This window comes from Eretmochelys imbricata, chromosome 1 (genome assembly GCF_965152235.1).
Source record: "Eretmochelys imbricata isolate rEreImb1 chromosome 1, rEreImb1.hap1, whole genome shotgun sequence".
Taxonomy (NCBI): domain Eukaryota; kingdom Metazoa; phylum Chordata; order Testudines; family Cheloniidae; genus Eretmochelys; species Eretmochelys imbricata.
This window is the reverse complement of record NC_135572.1, coordinates 309,386,807-309,408,480: the sequence shown is the minus strand read 5'-3', so window position 1 is coordinate 309,408,480 and position 21,674 is coordinate 309,386,807. Positions and strand designations below refer to the sequence as shown.

The window sequence follows — 21,674 nt, the reverse complement described above, 5'->3', positions numbered from 1 at the left end:
AACACACACTTGTGTATTCTTTCATGAAGAAATAGTCTGAATTTTTCACCTTCCAGATGAATCAGACCTCCCTACTTTTTCTACAATTTTGTTTCTTTTCCTAGTTGCCAAGACTACAAAAGTTTTGGTTTTTTTTTAACCTTTGCTAGTAACCTTGTCTTTTTGCGTTAGGTACTCAGAAATGCGTTTACAAGAATATTGTCCAGTAAAACAAACCTGAAATTCCAGCGTCCATAAAACTATTATGATCTGTGGGGAATATATCTTCTGCATTCAAAATCCTGCTCTAATTCCTTTTTTTAAAATCTTCAGTTCTGCCAGACAAGCTACCATTTGTGCAAGTCTTGGGGAGTGGGGGACAGGAGGAGATATACATGAGCATGTCTCAGGATGGATGAGTAAAATGAGCTTTTAATCTCTCTCTCTCTCTAACACACACACACACACACACTTACTTCTCCTCCTGCTGTGTTGATTTGCTTGGTGCATTGGGAAACAGGGTAGTGAGAGTAATGGTCTGAGAAAGGGGTTAGAAGAGGGGAGTGCTCAGAGAACTTGTTAATTGCAGCTTTGCTCCTATTATAGCTTGTTGGGTCTGGAGAGAGAGGCTACAAAGTGAAATTAAACAGTATGTCAGAGATCTGGTTGCTTTCACTTTGCTGCTTCTGCAGTTGGAGTGGAGGAGCAGCCTGTGTGTGGTAAGCAAATTCATTTAGCCAGATGCCCCTGACCTCAAGTGCAACCAAGATTTCAGCAAGGCACTGCCAGATGTGTTTCCCTAAAAGATCCAGAGGGAAGAGCACTTCATTAAAGAGACTACAGGCAGAAATAGTCTGGCAATCTACTTCTGCATGAGCTAGCACAGGCAAAATAACAGAATTTAAAGCTAGAACTGAATTTTGTAAATCATCATGCAAAAATCTTTAATTCTATCAAAATCCTTTTGCAAATGAAATTTTGAGGACTCAAAAGCTACTTCAGAATCAATTTATGAAAATTGTTGTTTGAAATCTGGTGAAAAATGCTTCACCAATTTTGACCTGTCCTGGTAAATATGTGTCTAATTTAATTAGTACTGTTGTGGCCTGTGTTTTATTAAGATTATTTTTATTTATTATTGGTATGTAAATCTTCTATCCCACTTTTGCTTGAAATAATTTGTTTTAAGTCTACTAGTTAAAATGATGAATGAGACAAAATTACAAAACTATTGAGTCAGGAGTTCTTTCTTGAATAGTCCATTCACAATGTGCTGGCTAGACTAGATGTAAACTACCGGGTTACTCCAGGAGCACACACATTTGAAATACTGGTACAAGTCAATGCTCCTATCTTTAGATACAAAGGTGATATATGTATACAAACAGGATAATCATATTTGATAGATTGTAACTTTTCCATTGATACCTTAAATAAAATACTCCAGGAGAGTGGGGGACAGCTGGTCTCTAGCTGTCTGGCTTTCTTGTCAATTTCATGGCTCCTGCCGTGAAATTGACAAGACAGCCAATAGCCAATGTAAGTAACACAGTGTCTACACAGACAGTGTGTCACCCTCACTAAACCCCAACCCAACCCCTACGCCTCTTGTGGAGATGGAATTATGTTGGTGTAGTAAGACACTTAAACTGGAGAGAGCAAGGCTGTAGTGTAGATACTAACATAATTAAGGTTTCAGAGTAGCAGCTGTTAGTCTGTATTCACAAAAAGAAAAGGAGTACTTGTGGCACCTTAGAGACTAACAAATTTATTTGAGCATAAGCTTTTGTGAGCTACAGCTCACTTCATCGGATGAATTCAGTGGAAAATACACTGGGGAGATTTATATGCATAGAGAACATGAAACAATGGGTGTTACCATACACACTGTAACGAGAGTGATCACTTAAGGTGAGCTTTTACCAGCAGGAGAGCAGGGGGAAACATTTTGTAGTGATAATCAAGGTGGGCCATTTCTAGCAGTTGACAAGAACGTCTGAGGAACAGTGGGGCGGTTGGGGGTGGAATAAACAAGGGGAAATAGTTTTACTTTGTGTAATGACCCATCCACTCCCAGTCTCTATTCAACCCTAAGTTAATTGTATCCAGTTTGCAAATTAATTCCAATTTAGCAGTCTCTCGTTGGAGTCTGTTTTTGTTGTTGAAGAATTGCCACTTTTAGGTCTGTAATCGAGTGACCAAAGAGATTGAATTTTTGGTCCGATTGGTTTTTGAATGTTCTATTTCTTGACTTTTGATTTGTGCCCATTTATTGTTTTACGTAGAGACTGTCCAGTTTGACCAATGTACATGGCAAAGGGGCATTGCTGGCACATGATGGCATATATCACATTGGTAGATGTGCAGGTGAAAGAGCCTCTGATAGCGTGGCTGATGTGATTAGGCCCTATGATGGTGTCCCCTGAATAGATATGTGGACACAGTTGGCAACGGGCTTTGTTGCAAGGATAGGTTCCTGGGTTAGTGGTTCTGTTGTGTGGTGTATGGTTGCTGGTGAGTATTTGCTTCAGCTTGGGGGGGCTGTCTGTAAGCAGGGACTGGCCTGTCTCCCAAGATCTGTGAGAGTGGGGGGTCGTCCTTCAGGATAAGTTGTAGATCCTTGATGATGCGTTGGAGAGGTTTTAGTTGGGGGCTGAAGGTGATGGCTAATGGCATTCTGTTATTTTCTTTGTTGGGCCTGTCCTGTAGTAGGTGACTTCTGGGTACTCTTCTGGCTGTGTCGATCTGTTTCTTCACCTCAGCAGGTGGCTATTGTAGTTGCAAGAATGCTTGATAGAGATCTTGTAGGTGTTTGTCTCTGTCTGAGGAGTTGGAGCAAATGCGGTTGTATCGTAGAACTTGGCTGGAGACAATGGATCGTGTGGTCTGGATGAAAGCTGGAGGCATGTAGGTAGGAATAGCAGTCAGTAGGTTTCCGGTATAGGGTGGTGTTTATGTGACCATCACTTATTAGCACCATAGTGTCCAGGAAGCGGATCTCTTGTGTGGACTGGTCTAGGCTGAGGTTGATGGTGGGATGGAAATTGTTGAAATCATGGTGGAATTCCTCAAGGGCTTCTTTTCCATGGGTCCAGATGATGAAGATGTCATCAATGTAGCGCAAGTAGAGTAGGGGCATTAGGGGACGAGAGCTGAGGAAGCGTTGTTCTTAGTCAGCCATAAAAATGTTGGCGTACAGTGGGGCCATGCGGGTACCCATCGCAGTGCCGCTGATTTGTTCTTATGCTTACCGAAAGAAACTACAGCATTTGCTCAAGAAACTCCCTGAAAAAGCACAAGAACAAATCCGCACAGACACACCCCTGGAACCCTGACCTGGGGTATTCTATCTGCTACCTCAGCTCTCATCCCCTAATGCCCCTACTCTACTTGCGCTACATTGATGACTTCTTTATCATCTGGACCCATGCAAAAGAAGCCCTTGAGGAATTCCACCATGATTTCAACATATGCCTGGACCATATGGAGCATCAGGCATTGCCACTGCCTCTGCTATGCTGCACTGTACTGTACAAGTTCCAGTTGTTTCAATTCAGTGCCTTTCACATACAATAAAATTTATTTAAAAAAGCAAATGGCCATACAGTATGTGCCGCAAATACTCAGGATGCATGAGAAAGTTAAGGCTGAATCATAGACAGTATTATTGCAGTTTCCCCACCTTCTGTTAATTTGATATGGCCGTACCATAACTTCTGTATTTTCAAAGATTTGCATGGAGATGTAACCCCACAACTCCCATTGGAAGTCCATGTGAGAATGTTCAGATCTGTAAGTTCTTCTTCGCGTGCTTGCTTATGGCGATTCCATTCTAGTTCTAGGTGAGTGCGCGCCCATGTGCACAGTCGTCTGATATTTTTACCTTAGCAGTATCCATAGGCTGGGCTGTAACGCCCCCTTGAGTACTGCGCTCATGTGTTGGTACATTAGGCGCTGCTGATCCTACACCCTCTCAGTTCCTTCTTACCGCCTGTAACAGTTGGTCGGAGTGCTTTGTTTTGCATCACAAGAGCATTAGCGGTTCTTACAGTCCATTGTTCTGTCTGGGGCTGTTAATAAACAAGAAAAAAAATGGACCTTAATTCCATTAAAATGCATATAGTTCATTGAAGCAGTCCTCAACTCTACTCAGACAGAGCCTTCCTCCCGAGGTTTGGTTCCAAGCCATGACAGACCTGATCTTGTGCATGCAAGCCCACCCTCTCACCACCGCTCAAATTGCCTGTGATTGTTAAGCCACATGGCAGCCTGCATTTGCATAGTCTGGCACACACGGCTCCACCTCAGGCCCCTGCAGATGTGGCTGGCATCAGTCTATATCCCCAACAGACACAGTGTGAACCGTATGGTCAGGGTCCCGGACACGTACTGCCATCACTCAAATGGTGGTGGAATCCTGCATCCATGTTGGAGGGGATTCCCTTCGCAGCTCTGTCCCCGTTGGTGACTCTTTCATCTTCGAGGTCCGCTTGGCTGCTATTTTGGTTTTTCATCCTCTGCTCGAAGGTAGGTTGGTTTTCATCCAGGACATGACTGCCAGGTTCCACAAGGGACTCAAGCACCTCTAGACGCACGTTAGGGACCCCGTTCCACCATGGGACCTGAATCTTGTTCTGTCATGGCTCACAGGACCCCACTTTGAGCCTCTGGCTTCCTGCTTTCTCCTTCTCCTTTCCTGGAAGGTTGCATTCCTAGTTGCAATATCATCTGCCCACCAAGTCTCTGAGATTAGGGCGCTTGCCTCGGAACCGCCCTATATGGTCTTCCATCTGGCTTTCCTGCCCATAGTGGTCTCGCAGTTTCATATGGGCCAGGACATTTACTTGCCTGTCTTTTTTTTCCAATGCTGCATTAGTCGCAGGAGGAGCATTGATTGCATTCCCTATACGTCAGGAAGGCACTAGTCTTCTACATTGAATAGACCGAGCCATTCTGCAAGTCGACGCAATTGTTTGTCGCGGTGGCCCACAGGATGAATGGTCGTCTGGTGTCTGCTCAAAGAATTTCTTCTTGGATCACTGCCTGCATTCACTGCTGCTATGATCAGCAAAGGTGCCCCCTTCGGCAGTTGTAACCTCCCATTCAACCAGAGCACAAGCCTTTTCGGCAGCTTTCCTACCCAGGTGCTTATACAGGGCCTCTATAGGGCAGCCACCTGGTCATCCATCCACACATTTACATCCCTTTATGCACTTACCCAGCAGGCCCGGGAGAATGCTAGCTTCGGTAGAACAGTACTGCAAGTCGCTAGACTGTGAACTCCGAGCCCACCTCCAAGGATACTGCTTGTGAGTCACCTGGAATGGAATTGACATGAGCAAGCACTCGAAGAAGAAAAAACACTTACAAAAAGATAGGTAACTGTTGTTCTTCAAGATGTGTTGCTCATGTCCATTCCATTACCCGCCCTCTTCTCTGTTAAAGTTGTGGGCAAGAAGGAACTGAGAGGGCATATGGTCAGCAGCACCTAATATGCACATGAGCATGGCACTCAAGGGGGCGCTATAGCTGACCCTATGGATATCACTGAAGTAAAAATCTCCGACTGTGCACGTGGGTTTGCACACAGCTAGAAATAGAATGGAATGGGCATGAGTAACACATCTTGAAGAATAACAGTTACAGAAAGGTAGATAACTATTTTTTTAGTGTTTAGGTTTTGTTTTGGTTTTAAAAACGTATTTAGCTATTTCTTCACACAACTCACAATCAACTTGTGGAATTCTTTGCCAGAAGATGTTGTGAAGGCCAAGACTGTAGCAGGGTTCAAAGAAGAACTAGATAAATTAATGGAGGATAGGTCCATCAATGGCGTCTATTTGCCAGAAGCTGGGAATGGGCGATAGGGGATGGATCACTTGATGATTACCTGTTCTGCTCATTTCAAATTAAGATTGCACACATTACCTTAATTCTAACATTTACTAATTTAGGAGTGCTTTACTTTACAACTTTAACATTCTTTTAACCTATTTTTTTGTGTATAATACATAGACATATAGACAATGCTAAAGATTTCTTGAGAGCTTGGCTTCAAGTACTGTAGCATTCCAGTACTGTTATGTCTACAGCATGTATATGTGTTTTGTTGAACTAACTGTATCATCTAATAGAAATAAATATTTAATAGAAATAAAATGGGCTATGATGCAATAACAGCATCAAAAGTGTTGCATTATAGTGCTTCATATTTGATATTGGCCTTGTGAAGAGCAGCTTGTTGTTTTATCTGCCTGACATTGAGTGTATATTTGCTTTATATGGGTATTTAAGTATAGCATCCATTCTATATGATTCATCCTCCTGACTCAGTCATTTTCCCTTGGTTTTTACCCATCTTTTACCCTATAAAGCCACGTTGTTCCTCCCATAGCATGAGAGAGATGTATGCTCTTCATTGTTTTAATTACCATTGGATAATACTGAAAAAATTCCATGTTTTCTCCAGTAAGGCAACCCAGATGACTTGGTTTATCTGAGATGTCAAAAACAGGGAGAGTTTCCGGAGTGAATTTAGATCAGGAAGCGTATTGTCTAAATTATACATCCCTTTGCCCCAGTAAAGTCTGCTGTGGCTCATTCAGCTGATAGCACGTTGATGTTATGAAGGGCACATCCTCCTCTTTTGTCCCTTCTTCCCTGCGATTAGAGCTCCGTGGGCAACAAAAAAAGAGTTGGTTTGGCATTTTGCTAAAAAACTGAAACTTGGACCATGGCACTGAAAGCTTTACAAAAGTTTGTAAAGCTTTTCAGCATGCCAGAATTGCTATCTTGTTTTGCATCAAACTTCTGCACAGTTTAAAAAAATAGAATCAGGAGGAATTCTGTGATTTCAGTTGAGTTACAGATTCATTAGCACCTAAAATTTCTGGAACTTGGTGGTATGTGTTTTTATGGAGACAACATACAAAATATGCACAACTCCTTATGAAGTGGAACTGCTGAATTTACAGCAGATGCACCTAGAATTCAAGTTTATCTTTGAAGGAGATGTATACATAGCTCCCACTTCCATGCCAAAATTATTCCTCTCTCAAATCATCTTTTTAATTAAAAAAAAAAGATGAATTTTTAAGTATTTCTCTGAATTTAAAGCTCTTCAAAGTGAGAGACTAGAACCAATACTTGAGTAAACGTGTCCCACACAAGGACCCCACATGTCACACATTTCTGTTAGTTAGCATCCTGTGTTATTTCTAGAAAATTTTATTATAAACTTTTTTTAAAGTAGACAAAGTTTCTGTAAAATCCAGAAATAGCAAGATGTTATATTCCTGGTTTGCTTGCCACTTGAATAACATAATTTAGACCCCCATCTTCATCTTTGTTATGGCATAGTCCTGAAGGGCTAAAAGGAAATTGGTTATGCAGCAAAAAAATAAAAGTCTGTACCTTTGTTCATCGGGCCATAGTTTGGATTATGTTTTGGTGGGATGATTTTATTAACAATCTCACATGTATCAGATGACTAATGTAAAAACACTCACTCCTATCACAGTGTCAGCATTTCTGCTACTTGAAAATCGTTAGTCGCATGAAGTAGAATGTATGCAAGGAAAAGTGACATAATATGATGCTATCCTGCAAAGTTTAAGTTGATTGAATCTTAAGATGAACTATTGTAATGATGTACCATCATAGTCATTATTTACAAAATATTTATTTGAATATTTATGACTCTACAATAAAAAGAACACCTATGGGCATCCTTGATGATTTTTTTAAAAGTACATACATATGGCTTTGTCATATAGCCCCATCTGTGTACAGCAAGGTCATGAACAGATGTCATATAGGAATGTGTAGGCTCCCACTGAAGACTTTGCATGACTCTTGGCCCTATTTTCGGTCAGCTTTTTGCATCTGCCTTTTTTGTATTTACAACCTTTATGCATAGTTGCTCTCCATTCAGGTTGTCCTTGGCTGTGTCTTTGAAGTTATCAGAGAATCATAGAATATCAGGGTTGGAAGGGACCTCAGGAGGTCATCTAGTCCAACCCCTGCTCAAAGCAGGACCAATCCCCAATTTTTGCCCCAGATCCCAAATGGCCCCCTCAAGGATTGAACTCACAACCCTGGGTTTAGCAGACCAAGGCTCAAACCACTGAGCTATCCCGCCCCGCCGATATCCATTATTTATACCACACGAGTTGACATACAACTTAATGGTATCTTTGAAGTATTTAGAATGATCACCCTTCCTGCTCTTTCTGAGTTGCAGCTCACCATAGAGGACTTTTTTGGGAGTCTGTCATCACCCATTATGATAACATGACCTGTCTGTGACACTCAGTCACAACCTGGAACCCCCATATTCACCACTGTCATGTAATGATATCTTTTGTACAAACTATGCCTTGTGAGGTATCATTTTAAAAGCCTTGAGCCATTGGATTGTATGTACTATTCTTGTATGTGAAGTTAGGAAGTTTTGTTATGTGTGTATTACTGAAATATATTGTGAGGTTGGGAACACCCACAACCAGCCTTTCAGGTACAACTATGGAGTAGCCAGATGCTCTAATGGCCAATTAAAAGGATTCCACTCTCTCAACGGCCATCCTAGAAGACTTCTCAGAGAGAACATGTAGTCAACGGGGCTGCCTGGTTCCCAAGTCAAAAGCTATAAAAGAGAAGGGAAGTGATATAATCACTTGGCCTCTCCCCGCCCCTCCGCAACTCAACACTTGGAAGAAACATCTGGAGGACAAAGACCTTGAACTGGCTGAGGGTGGTCCTGGGCTGGAAGGTAGTTCCAGCCTGTGTATTAAAGATCTGTGACCTATCTGGACCGTCTGCCAGGGTGAGACACTGTTTGTTTCAAATCCTATTTCATCTGTAGAACTCAAACTGAGAATTTACTTTTATTTCTTAAGTAACCAACTTTTGATCTCTACGCTTGCTACTTATTATCACTTAAAAACTTTCTATATCTATTTATTAACTATCTTTCTGTAGTTAATATATGAAACAGTGTATTTTGGTTGAAGGATTTGGGAAATCTCAGCTCAGTTTACCAAGCCTAGTATGTGCCCTCTCCACATCGAGGGAGGGGCAGATTGGGTAATGAACTTACACTAGCCAGCCTTCTGACCAGTGTAAGACAGTACAGCTCTTGGGTGCAAAGCTGGGGAGTTGGGGGGAATTGGCTGGAGCCTCTCTGTTAATGATTCATGAGTGGCTGAGAGATCATTCATGTAACTCAGTTGTGTGTCCCCCTGCCCGTGGATGTCTGAGTAAGTTCAGTGCCTGCCAGCGTTTATGGCTTGACACAGCATCACAGTGTGAGAGGGATACTCCAGGTTGGTGCAGGGTGCACCATGGGGACCCCCTCATACTGTCCATTGAAGCTGAACTTCAGTAAATCACTGCCTCAGTGCTTATTGTTTAGCTCTTCCAAAGATGTGAATGTTTGACACTTTGTCTTGCCAGCAAACCTTCAGCAAAGACAATGCATGTGAAATTTTTCAAGTTGCTTGATGTTTCTGTCGTAAACTCTCCCAAGTTTCACACCCATGTCACTGCTGCATTGTAGAGCATCAATTTTGTTAAGACTGATGGTATGCCGGTTGAGTATCTCGTGCCAAGGTCTTCTGAAAGCCTGGCTTTCTGTTTGACATTTCTTGTTCCAGGGAACTATCACTTTAGATGGTACTGCCAAGCCATTTTATAGTTTTGTACCATCAGTGGAGATATTTGACTCAGTGGTCGTGGCTGAAGGGGCTGCTTGGAAGAGTTCATTTTTTTTCCCCAGGCTGATGGGGAATGCAAACTGTTTAGATATGGGGAATGGTTTTGTGAGACCATCATCTGAGAATACTTGATCAGTTATGTCTTTGTGGAATTAACAAAGGATATTAATAAATTTGGTGGGACAGTCAAATATCTCTAGAATTTTCCAGAGACCATTTGTGCTGACGGTGTTGAATGCTTTTTTTAGCTTAATGAAGACAGCATACAGTTCCATGTTTTGTTGAATGCAATTTTCCTGAATCAGTCTCTCTCTCAAAAAAAATCATACCTGTGGTGCTTGGACCTGATCTAAATTCACATTGGGTCTCTGATAGAAGTTTCTCTTATACTGTTTCAACAAGCCAATTGAGCAAAATACAAGCAAGGATCTTACCACCCTGCTGACAGAAGAAGAATGACACACTCTATCTTTACAGAGCATGGTGTACGCGCTGATGAGTTTTGACTGCTGAGTCTGATGCATCAGGGACAGTCCCATAGGTAGGGCACACCCACACACTAGCAATGCCCTGAATCCAAGCAGCAGATTCTTTCCTCCTCTGATGCTGGTCATCACAAAGCATGATACAGTCCTCCTCACAATGCCTTGCTCCATCTACAAGGTGACTCCACCAACCAGAGCTGCGTTCTGCACTCCTTTCCCAGTCATCCACAGAGATTCCAAAGGATACTAAATCATCTTTGCAAGCATCCTGAAATCTGTGCAGCACTCTACCTCTCTTTCTAGACTCTTTGTGAACTTCAGAGTACAGCTGTACTCTGTACTCTGAAGTTCGCAATCTTCAGGATCCTGTAATCTGGCATTTGCTTGATGTGCCCAAGCCACCTGAGTCTTTTCTTACTAATCAACATTCCCATGAATGACATACCAACACTTCTACATTTGTCACCCTGTCTTGCTATCTTATTTGAAGAATTTTTCACAAGCATCTGATATGAAAACTATTTAGTCTTTTGGTATGTTTGGAATAAGTCGTCCATGTTTCTGAGCTACATAGAATAGTGCATAAGATGCATGTCTCATAAATATGGATTTTTATATTAGTTGACAATTTGTTACTGTTCCAGATTCTGTCTTGGAAAAGACCAAAGTTCCTGACTGCTTTGCTGATTCTGCTGGTGAGCTCAGCATCCAGATCTACATTGCTGGTAACAGTAGAGCCAAGGAAGAGCCTTGATAGCAGGGAAGCCCTGATAGCAAGGAAGATAACCTGATAGTTGCCACAATCAGATTCATTGCCTTTATTTTTGTATGGTATAACTATGCTTGCATCTTTTGAAACCTTGCGGAATTTTCTCAATTTCCCGAATATCCTTAATAATTTCGTATAGATAGCTGACAGTTAGGAGGCCTTCAAGTTTAATGATTTCACCTGCTGTTCTGTCTTTCCCTGGTGATTTATCTGTCTTCATTTGTTCACAGCTTTTTGCACTTCTTCAGCAGGAGGTAACTTCACAATTTCTTCATGTTTGAGGTGCTGCGTTAGTTCCTCTGGCACCTGTGAGTTGACGGTAGAGGGAAGGTTCAGTAACTCAGTAAAGTGGCACATCTTTCGGAGTTGCCTGTCTTGTCCTTGATTAAGATAGATCCATCTGAACTCTTTAGTGGAGCTGGACCTGATTTCAATGGGCCATAAATGGCCTTCAGGGAGCTATAAAACAACTTTGTGTTGTTACTATTGGCATAATGCTGTGTTTCTTCTGCTTTCTTTTCCCACCAGTTATCTTGTAGAACACAAAGCTGTTTTTGAGCCTTGGCTTGCAGGCACTTGAATTTATCTTTGTTTTGATGTTGATTCTTTATTGTTTTTTCAAGCCATACATGCATCTCTCTTTTCCTTTAGATTTTTGTTTTTATCATAATTTTCATCCAAGCAATCCTGGTGTCATCTTTGATTTTTGCCTAGAGTTTCTTCTGTTGCTTGGAGGATGGCTGATTTCAGTATATACTACTTTGAATGTGTTTTTGGGTGATGTAATGCTATCAAATTTTTTCCTCTCAGTTTTCCCTGATGAAATGGATGTTTCAAGTTTGCTATGTTCAATTTTAGTTTGATCTGTTTGGCACTGTTTCATGAGTGAAATACCACATGTAAAATGAAAATGGCTCTGGTCATCCTGTGATCAGTCCAACTGTTTGCTCATCTTGATGTCCCTAATGTCTCTTTGCTGTATAATGTCAATCAGGTGCTAGTGCTTTGATCTCAGATGCATCCATGAAGTTTTATATTTGTCAGCTTTCCTAAAGATTGTGTTGATAATAACAAGCTCATGTTCAGCACACTTCCTGAGAAGGAGAAGACTGTTGTTGATGATTTTTCTAATACCATAGTTCTTTATTAGACTAGTTGGAGTCTGCACTGTCTTTTGCAGCTCTGGAAGTAAAGTCTCCCTAAGGTATGAGTTTGTCTTCACTGGGCGTAGATTTGATTGTGTCCTCCAAATCAGAATAGAACTGTTCTTTTAGTTCTTCTGTATTTTTTATGGTTGGAACATAAGCACTGATAAGAATCACAAAGCATGAATTTCTAAGGGAATTCATAGAGTCATTAAGTGTTCATTTTTGCCCACAGGTAAGTCTTTCACTGATTTCAGGAAACTGTTTTTAATGGCAAAACCAATGCCATAAATTCTGTTTTCCTCCGTTGCTTTCCCTTTCTGAATGAAGGTATAGCCATCTCCTAATTCCTTTGTGTAACCTTCATCTGCAAATCTGGTTTTGCTGGAGGTAGCTACATGATGCTGTATCTAGCAAGTTACCTTACAGTCAATGCTGTACATCTTTCAGGTCTTCATGTATTATCTCTGTCCTTTAGGATCCGAATGTTTCATGTCAGCACAGTCAGAGCTCTTATTTTTCTTATAGAACAACCTCTTTTTGGATGATCTACCAGTTGTGGTGAACGGGCCAGATTAGAGTAAACTTTAAATAAACTGACCCACAAAAGTATTGTGCTTGATGTTCACTAAACCCTGATAGACAATTTACTGTACTATTTAAGGGGCAATATTTAAATTATGGAACATATCTAACTTTATTCTACAGTTTGGACTCCGCTTGCTATAGGGGTGTAGCCTCTATTTGACTTCTACCAAACCTAGAGGTGAGACCTGAAGAGGAAGCTCCTAAAGTCAAGGTTGTGGTCCCTAATTGTTGACATAGTTTCACTGGGAGTTCTGTCCATTTGCTCCTACACAACTCTAATTAATCCCGTCCCTAGAGAGAGCCAAAACCAGACTGGCTTTTACTTTGAAACATACACTTAAAAGGGATTTAGCATTCTCATATGGAATTTGCTTCTCTACTTCCTTCCCACAGAATTCAGGTTGCATTAATGTGGTTTGCATTGCCCCTTATACTTTTGGGTTTTATGTTTTCTTTCTGTAGGCGAAATGAGGAATGATTTGTACATCACTATAGAAAGAGGAGAATTTGAAAAAGGAGGAAAAAGTGTGGCCAGAAACGTGGAAGTGATGATGCACATTGTAGACAGTTGTGGCCAAATTTTAAAGGTACTACTTTGACACTAACCGTGAAAAACAAAAAGAGAGTGAAGGCTTGTGTTTAGTGTTGATGCTGAGCAAATATTGTTAATTTAAACTATTAACTATAGTTTTTTCTCAAAATCCTTTTTTATTTCCTGGCAGATATTATGATTTGTCATATTAACCTTTACCTGAACGTCCTATTAACAGGCCATATTGCTAAACTGCATATTAGGTAAAGATTTGTGATAACTGGCCTCAGAGCAAATATTTTCACTTGTACTATGAGATATAAATTAAATTTGAATTCTTTCTCCTTAGAATAAGCTATTTGCTACCCCAACTACTGTAGTTTAGTCAATCAGTGATAGCTAATACATTTTTGCAAACCACTCACACGGTCTTCCATTTTTGTTGTTGTTTATTTGGTCATAGGTTTTCTGGATATTTTTGTGGTCGCTAACTTTTAATGTTGCAATACTTTAATATTGAGGAAGGTTTTTAAAAATAAAAATGAAAACCTCTGATAAATATGTTCACATTCAAATATATCCTTCAGTTATTTGATGTTTAGAGAAAACGCAACAAAGATTAGCAAATGAAGTAATTTTAATTAATTAATAGTTATTACTATGTGGAAATTAACCCATTAGTTTAAGAGCATAGTTAGTGCACTTAATTATATTGAAAATAGACTTGCCAATTTAAATAAATGGGCCATTCCCAGACCCACCCACTTATTTCTACAATCTCTTAAAAGCATATAATGGATTTTACATTCCAAAGTGCAAATACGGGAAAGTATCCCTCTTCAGGAAAGTATTTAAGCATGTATTTAAAGTGCATGCTTAATTCCCATTTAAGTCAATATGCCTTATGCACATTCTTATAATGAAGCATGTGCTTAAATACTTTCCTGAATTTGAAGCATAGGCACAGATCCAGCAGAGCACCATGTTAAGTGGAAATGCTTATATGCTTAAAGTTGAGCATTTGCCTAAGTTCTTTACTCAAATGGAACCTTAAGTACTACCTGTCTAAAACGTTCATAGGCACACAAGTGTCCTTGACTTCCCAATATTTTCACTTACAATTCCAGGTACATTTCTTTGAAAATTACCTTTTTTTTGTGATGAATACAAAATGCAGTCTGATGGTGTCTTTATTGCTCCCAGTAGGACTTGGATTAAGACACAAGGCAGAGATGGATATGCCTCAGCCTGCAGCTTTTATTGAGCTCTTTCATTATCAATCAAGTTTCAGAGTAACAGCCGTGTTAGTCTGTATTCGCAAAAAGAAAAGGAGTACTTGTGGCACCTTAGAGACTAACCAATTTATTTGAGCATGAGCTTTCGTGAGCTACAGCTCACTTCATCGGATGCATACCGTGGAAACTGCAGCAGACATTATCTACACACAGATAATGTCTGCTGCAGTTTCCACGGTATGCATCCGATGAAGTGAGCTGTAGCTCACGAAAGCTCATGCTCAAATAAATTGGTTAGTCTCTAAGGTGCCACAAGTACTCCTTTTCTTATTATCAATCAAGACTCCCAATCATTATCCTTCCTGTTTTTTCCTGTTCCATTTAAATCATAGCCTGTTAGGTCTACATGTGTTGAGTCACTTTAATGTTTGACCAAACAGACTGAAGTCCCCTAAATGGTCTCTCACCTGAGAGGAGAATGAGAGGCCACACATGGAATGTGCTAAATCTTTGTACAGTATTAAATCTGGCTCCCATTTACACACTGATGTCACATCAGTGCATATCCTCCCACCCACTTCCAGCTACGGTCAGGGTGTGGTGAGATGTGACCCTGCTAATGCACCAAATCAGAATGGACTCTTGCCAGTTGCAAAGTTGGGACAAAATGAATAAGGCTAAACCTCACCCTCATGTAATAACACTAGGTGAAGTTCAGACATTTGCAGAGCCCACAGCTATGGTACCTGCTAGCTGCTCTAGAGGAAATCCAAAATCACCACCATCATATCACACAAGAATGGGGCAAATATTCCTTCCCTTCTCCAGATTTGATGGCCAGCTCTTGCCCTTAGCATGCTAGTAAGCACCACTTATGTCCTATATGTAATGATAGATAACCTGAAATTTCAAAGTGAAGAAACTTCCAAAACAAATGGCCCATATTACATGTAAAAAAGTGATAGGGTCATGGGTACAAAGGATGAAGAGTGTGTTCCAGCTTACTGATGGTAATTTATATTACCCATAGGAAGCGTGCAGCCAGCACAGAGACTGGAACAATAGAAATCAGCCTGCCCTCCTGCTACCCTACAGAGAGGAATCCATAGACCACAAGGCAATCCAAAGTCTGTGCTAACCACCTTCAGGGAATACACAATTACATTCCCCATGAATGCAGGGACACAGTATTACAAGAGAGAACAAGTTTATTTTAGATTATCCTGAAGATCGTGGAGCCTGGAGAACACCAATTTCAGGGCTGTTCTCATGTCAGTTTATAGTTAATCCATCTTTAAACCTTTAACCCAGTTGTTTTCTTCATTAGGATTTTATCTCCTTTGGCTCTGGAGAGCCGCCAGCTAGCAAGTTCCATTCCTTTGTGCTTTATCACAACAACAGTCCCAGATGGGCTGAGCTGCTGAAACTTCCTATTCCTGTGGATAAATTCAGGGGAGCACACATCCGCTTTGAATTTCGGCATTGTTCTAGTAAGCGTTGTTCACGATTTATTGTATTGCTTTGTGTTACAGTTGCATTAAGGGTATTGAATTTCATAATGTCTAAACAGCAGAGAGACATGGGGTAAATATTCTTTACCTATAAAGCTTCATGACAGAGCTTTTCAGGTTTTGCAGTCTGCTTTGGTGAAATAGGAAAAAAATGTAATACCTTGAGAAACTGACCTCATTTTATTAAATGGAAAAATGCAACATGAAGGGTGCAAATTTGAACACAAATTCAGGAAATGCAAAATCCAATCCCAGAATTAACTTGGCCAATTGCATAATGATATTTGTTCATTTACACATGTTGCAGTCTAACCCAGTAACAGAAAGTATTGCATATACCTGTAGTGTAGCCATGATAATGTTGTTATTGGAGGTAGACATTTTCTGACTTTCTGGTTTTTATATAACATTAATAATAAAAAAAAAAAGAAGCCACTCAGGGCTAAAACACAAGGCATACGCACAGTTGTAAAAACTTTGAGCTGCAAAGCTCAGGTGTGGATCTCAGCTACCCTAGAATTTCAGGATGTTGGGTCCAAGGTTTTGAATTGGGCCCATCTGCAGTAAATTACATCAAAGAAATTACAGGTTCATCGCATATCCTCGAAGTAACTTTCTGGAATTTGGAGAAAACAACACACTCATAACCTTAGGAAGGGGATTTGCTTCATAAACATGAAAAGAGACATAAGGTGTGCTGGTGCTAACTAGATGTAAATGGATACCGAATATACACATTCACGCGTTGGATTATTTTCAGTTGCTTTGTCTAAGGGCTTTTCTTCCCTGCAACGGTTAGCGTAAGTGCACTCAAGTTACTCCACTCTACTAGCCTAGCTCAAGTGAGAACAACCATACTGGGAAACAACACAGAAGCTACACAGAATGATTGCATTAGCAGTGGATGAGTTGTTGTAACTGGAGCTGCTGCATCCCTATAGCTATAGCACTATTAGCAGAGTGTCAGCAGCACTTAATCCTCAATGACCCCCTTTCTCCACCCCCTTACTCCTGACTGGCCAGCTAGCTGAAGTTTAAAGAACCACTTAACGCAAGCTAGAGATTTATGTGTGTGGGGACAGGAGTTGGGTTGGGGCAACACTCAGGTTATACCTCAAGCTAACAGTGCAGTAAAGAAAAATGCTACGCCATGCAGTATAAATCTAAGTCCAGAATGTGAGTGGTTTTATTTATATATGTTTTCAGCAAAAGAAAAGGGCGAGAAGAAGTTGTTTGGCTTTTCTTTCGTGCCCCTGATTCAGGAAAATGGGAGGACATTGCCAGATGGCACTCATGAACTCATTGTGCACAAGGTAATATCAGTCAGAAATCATTCTGTGATGATTCCTTGAAAAGTACTCCAAATGCCCAGAGGCATTAAACAAAAGAAGACTGAACTGTTAGCAAATGAGTGATAGTCTTATTGTTAAAATATCCTCTCAACATTCTGTTTATAATTGCAGTTGAACCTCGTTATGTATTTCAATGCAGCATGTACTGTAAAGTCGCAGTATCTCAGAATGTAGATTTGAAGAAAACCTCAGTTGCATAAAGAATTCCATAAAGCTAAAAATTGTCACAATGTAAAAATGATAGCCACTTTTGGAGTATATTTGACCAGGTTGACCCCTCCAGGGCCTGCTATTCTTCAGCAGATCTGCTATGTGCGGTCTGTTTAAATTTTTTCATTCAAATGTGCATTCAAGATTTTATCTGTGTTGAGATGGAATTTGATCTACTCCTAATAAATATAACAACTTGCAATATGTAGGTGCTGCTCTGTTCAAAAAACTGTGCAGACTGAGTAGTGTTTTACACCAGATGTGTGGGTACGATCTAAACGCACAGATCCAATGAGGATTTTCCCATCTATAACAAGAGCTACCCGTGAAATCTCTTGTATAGGCAAACATTCTTGGTATGCTGAGATGCAAGCTTAAAATTATTTCTAACTTTGCTATTTGAAAACTCTATTCATTTTTAATTCTGCAACAGACTCCTCTTGTCCAGAGTTGAGCCTGCTCTGGAGCCAGTCAGTGGCTGAGAAGGCCAGAGACAGACTCTGCTGGAGAGAAGACATAAAGAATTAATAAGACTTGTAAAAACGTTTTGTTGTGTTAGACTCTAGTACCGATAACATACTAGATGTTTAAGTATATTGTTGAAACAGGGTGGTTTAAAATATCAGGTGCTCAGTTTTTCTGCTGTTTCTCTGTGCATTTATAATGCAAATCTAATCTTTGGACATTTGTGCTGTTCTTATAAATGTTTAAACATCTTTAAGAGACCTGTCTGGTTGGTTCATAATTTATTCAATGATTTGTATGTGCATTATTTTAAGTTCTGTGTTTTGAGAAGTGCTTGATGAAAGATTGTAGGGTATCTATATAAAATAAAGCAGTCAGCAACAAAGACAATGCAACATTTTGTATGTAAAGTTTCTGAAACAAAAAACATACTGTTTCTAAGAGATTTGGCTTGTTGCAATGCAGTTTGTGTGAGAGCCTCCGCTAGTGAAAATTATCATAGCTCCATTGATTTCAACAGAGCTACCACAGTTTGCACAAGATGAGTCCTTTGTTTTTATTCATTGTAATGATTTTAACTTGGTTATTTTCACAGTGTGAAGAAAACACAAACCTTCAGGATTCTAGTCGCTACCTCAAACTCCCCTTTTCAAAGGGAATTCTCCTAGGGAATAACCACCAAGCAATAAAAACCACTAAAGAGTCTTTCTGGATTACGTCTTTTCTCTGCTCCACTAAACTCACACAAAATGGTAAGATGATATGTTGATTATTTAAACATGATGAACTCAAGTGAATTTGATGGGTGGATTTTTCAACACTAAATGGGCACTAAAGCACTCGTGTTATGACATAAAAGATAGCCGATGCTCTCTTTTGGGGCTTTAAAAAACAGTATTTTTCCTTACTTTTGATGACCGGATGGAAACAAATGGTACATGGTGAACCATTGATTTTATGCAGTTCAAGGATGCTTTTAAATTAACATAATATTGGAATTATGTACGTTATTTTTAGAATGAGTCATCAAAATCCAGCTGCTTTGAAAAATCTCTTAATCTGTTAGTGTTATTTTTTTAAAACATGCTTATTGTAGGCTTCAGGGTAAAGCAGTTTTTATTTATTTAGATTGCTTTTTGCTTATTCTTTTCTGATATGACATTGCTTTCCCCTCCCTTTTAAGTCAAGGATCATTTAGCGAGTTATGATTAGTTAAAATAACCTTATATTCCTGTTAGTGTTGTGAATATATAATCTATGATGAAGCATACAGGAAGATTTGTGTTTTGAGTTGTTCCACTATACCACATAAGATTCTTGGTTTGGTTTCTGTATGCCTAATAGTACAATTCATGATGGCAAGGAAGTGTGGCAGGATACCTTCTTCGTCTCACCACACTTAGCGCTTCCCCCCTGGCGATGGTGGGCCTGGGGTAATCAGCCCCACTCAGGCACGGTTTGCCTTCCCCCTTCGGTTCTCCCGTGGTCATATTTTCAGGGTAGGCCTGAGGGTTGTCCTAAGGGGTGATCCTTCACCAAACAAAAAGGAAACAGACTCAAAAACAAACAAACAAAACCCAAGGTGGGGTACCTTTCGCTGTCTCCTCACTGGTGCAGGGTGTCGCCCTGTTGATTGCTCCGGGGTGTCAGTCCTTCCCCTGGCAGGCACTCAGGTTTGGCTCTTTCCCCTATGGGAAGGAGCACAGCCTCTCACTCTGGAGACGCTTATTTCCCTATTGCCACTAGCCTGGCAGCAGCTTCTCTCTCTCTTCCCCCTTTCTCTCACCAGAGGAGGGGTTTTTAAAGGCCTCAGGCAGCCTTAATTGGAATCAGGTGTCTCTCATTGACCTGAGGTAACTTCTCAGCTAGTAGGGAAGAGGGCCTTCAACATTCTGGGGCTAATGTATCTACCTTCTAGCACCCTCTTGCAGCCATCCAGCCTGATTTTGTCAGAGAAACTACTCACAGACAAACAGATCCTTTCTTCTCATAAATATTCTTTATGTACACTTGAGACTGTTCTTTGATATTCTCTTTTGGTTTTGCTTTGTGTTTTGTTTTTGTTTTTTAGTGTTTTGGTTTCATTGTTAGTTTTTGTTTTGAGTGCTCTGAAACCAGTTATTACAGCCAGTTCTGTAGAGGTGCTGTGGTTTCCCCGTGCCAGTTGGTGTTCAGCAGGAACACCAGGAAGTCAGTGACAAGTTGAATGCTGTAGACTAGCTAGTCCTCCGTCGTTTTTACATGTCCCACAGCCACAGCCTTTTTCATTTGAAATTTGATAGTTGACATGACTTCATTGACCTTGGCCACCGTGTTCTCAATGTGAATGAGGAGAGAGGGGAACTTACCAGCTTTGTTCAGACCTGAACCTAGGATACGAGGAATCTGTTAGATCAGTGACTCTGAAGCCAGGAAGGCATCATACTTTTTTACCCAGCTTTTTCACTAGCTTCTTTTTCTTGTTGCGTTTCTTCAGAGCCTCTGTGTTTGTGATGGATGTTGACCGCTGTGGCCTCATCACAATGTTGCTGGTCTCCTAGCGCGCAGACTGAGAATTTAGGACATGGGTAGACTTAGGTCTGACTTTACCAGAGAAACATTTATCAAACTAACAAATCAGCTCATGTTTAAAGAGTAGGCCTGTGAAATGTGAGTTTTTCTCTGCTCTTGAGTGCAATTTTTTTTCACCACCATTGACTTTTTCTCTGTTCAAACCTCCATTTTCCTGAAGGGTTTGTTATATTCCTATATCTCTGTTGAGAACTGTTTCATTTTCTGGTTTCTCTTGACATGTGAAAGTGGTTGTCTCTTTTCCCGGTCACCTGGGATTCTCATATCTCATATTGTTCTTGTACTCAGTTCAGTTCATTTATACTTGACTATTCTCTAGTTGTATTTTGCCCCTTAAATGATTTCTTTGAAGTGAACATCTTAGAGTTGCATTTTTTTATCCTCAACAAATCCTTTGTAATGAGTCAACCCTCTATCCATCTAGTTCCTTCAGAAAAAAAGTGAAAATAAATATTTTCCCTACTGTCTTTAGCCAGTCTCATTTGATGAGTCAAAGATGATCCAAGAATCAAGTTACATTGCTAGTTGCGTCATCCAAAAGTTGCATTTAAACAAAGATATGCTGCATAGTTGCTTGAAGAAGAAAAGTGTTCAGAATTATTAATGGAGCAATTTCAAGTTTTGGCTGAACAAGCTGGCCAGATCATGTTACTGCAGACCCTAGGCAGTTCCTTTATTAGATGATGTAAACTCAGTTTTCATATATAGGTTGCAACTGAAGAATTTTAAAATCTAAAGTGCTGGCATTCTTTCAGCTTTAATCTTCAGTGTATTTTTTGCAGGGGATATGCTTGACCTTCTTAAGTGGAGAGCCCACCCAGACAAAATAGCAGGTTGCCTCACAAAATTAAAAGAAATCGATGGTTCAGAAATAGTAAAGGTATACATTGTTCTTTCCTTGTTTCTTTTGCAATTAACTAATATAAGAAAAATAATTTCTTTACATCTTACAAAGAAGTATATTTGATAATAAATTCTTGTTATTCTTCCTCCACTTATAGTTTCTTCAAGACACACTGGATACTTTATTTGGCATTTTAGATGAAAATTCCCAAAAATATGGGTCAAAAGTATTTGATTCTTTGGTAAGTTGTACTTTATGGTTCTGCATAACCATGC

General features: G+C 40.2%; 1 protein-coding gene across 1 annotated transcript in view; it reads left to right on the top strand.

Annotated features, from left to right (window-relative positions):
• The window catches only part of DOCK4 (dedicator of cytokinesis 4), a 412,253-nt gene that overhangs the window by 251,011 nt on the left and 139,568 nt on the right, over nucleotides 1–21,674 (top strand). Inside the window, exons 14-19 of the mRNA XM_077807794.1 lie at nucleotides 13,142–13,266; nucleotides 15,774–15,936; nucleotides 17,164–17,270; nucleotides 18,580–18,736; nucleotides 21,338–21,435; nucleotides 21,557–21,640. Of these exons, the coding sequence (XP_077663920.1) occupies nucleotides 13,142–13,266; nucleotides 15,774–15,936; nucleotides 17,164–17,270; nucleotides 18,580–18,736; nucleotides 21,338–21,435; nucleotides 21,557–21,640 (734 nt within the window). The remainder of the gene's footprint in view (nucleotides 1–13,141; nucleotides 13,267–15,773; nucleotides 15,937–17,163; nucleotides 17,271–18,579; nucleotides 18,737–21,337; nucleotides 21,436–21,556; nucleotides 21,641–21,674) is intronic.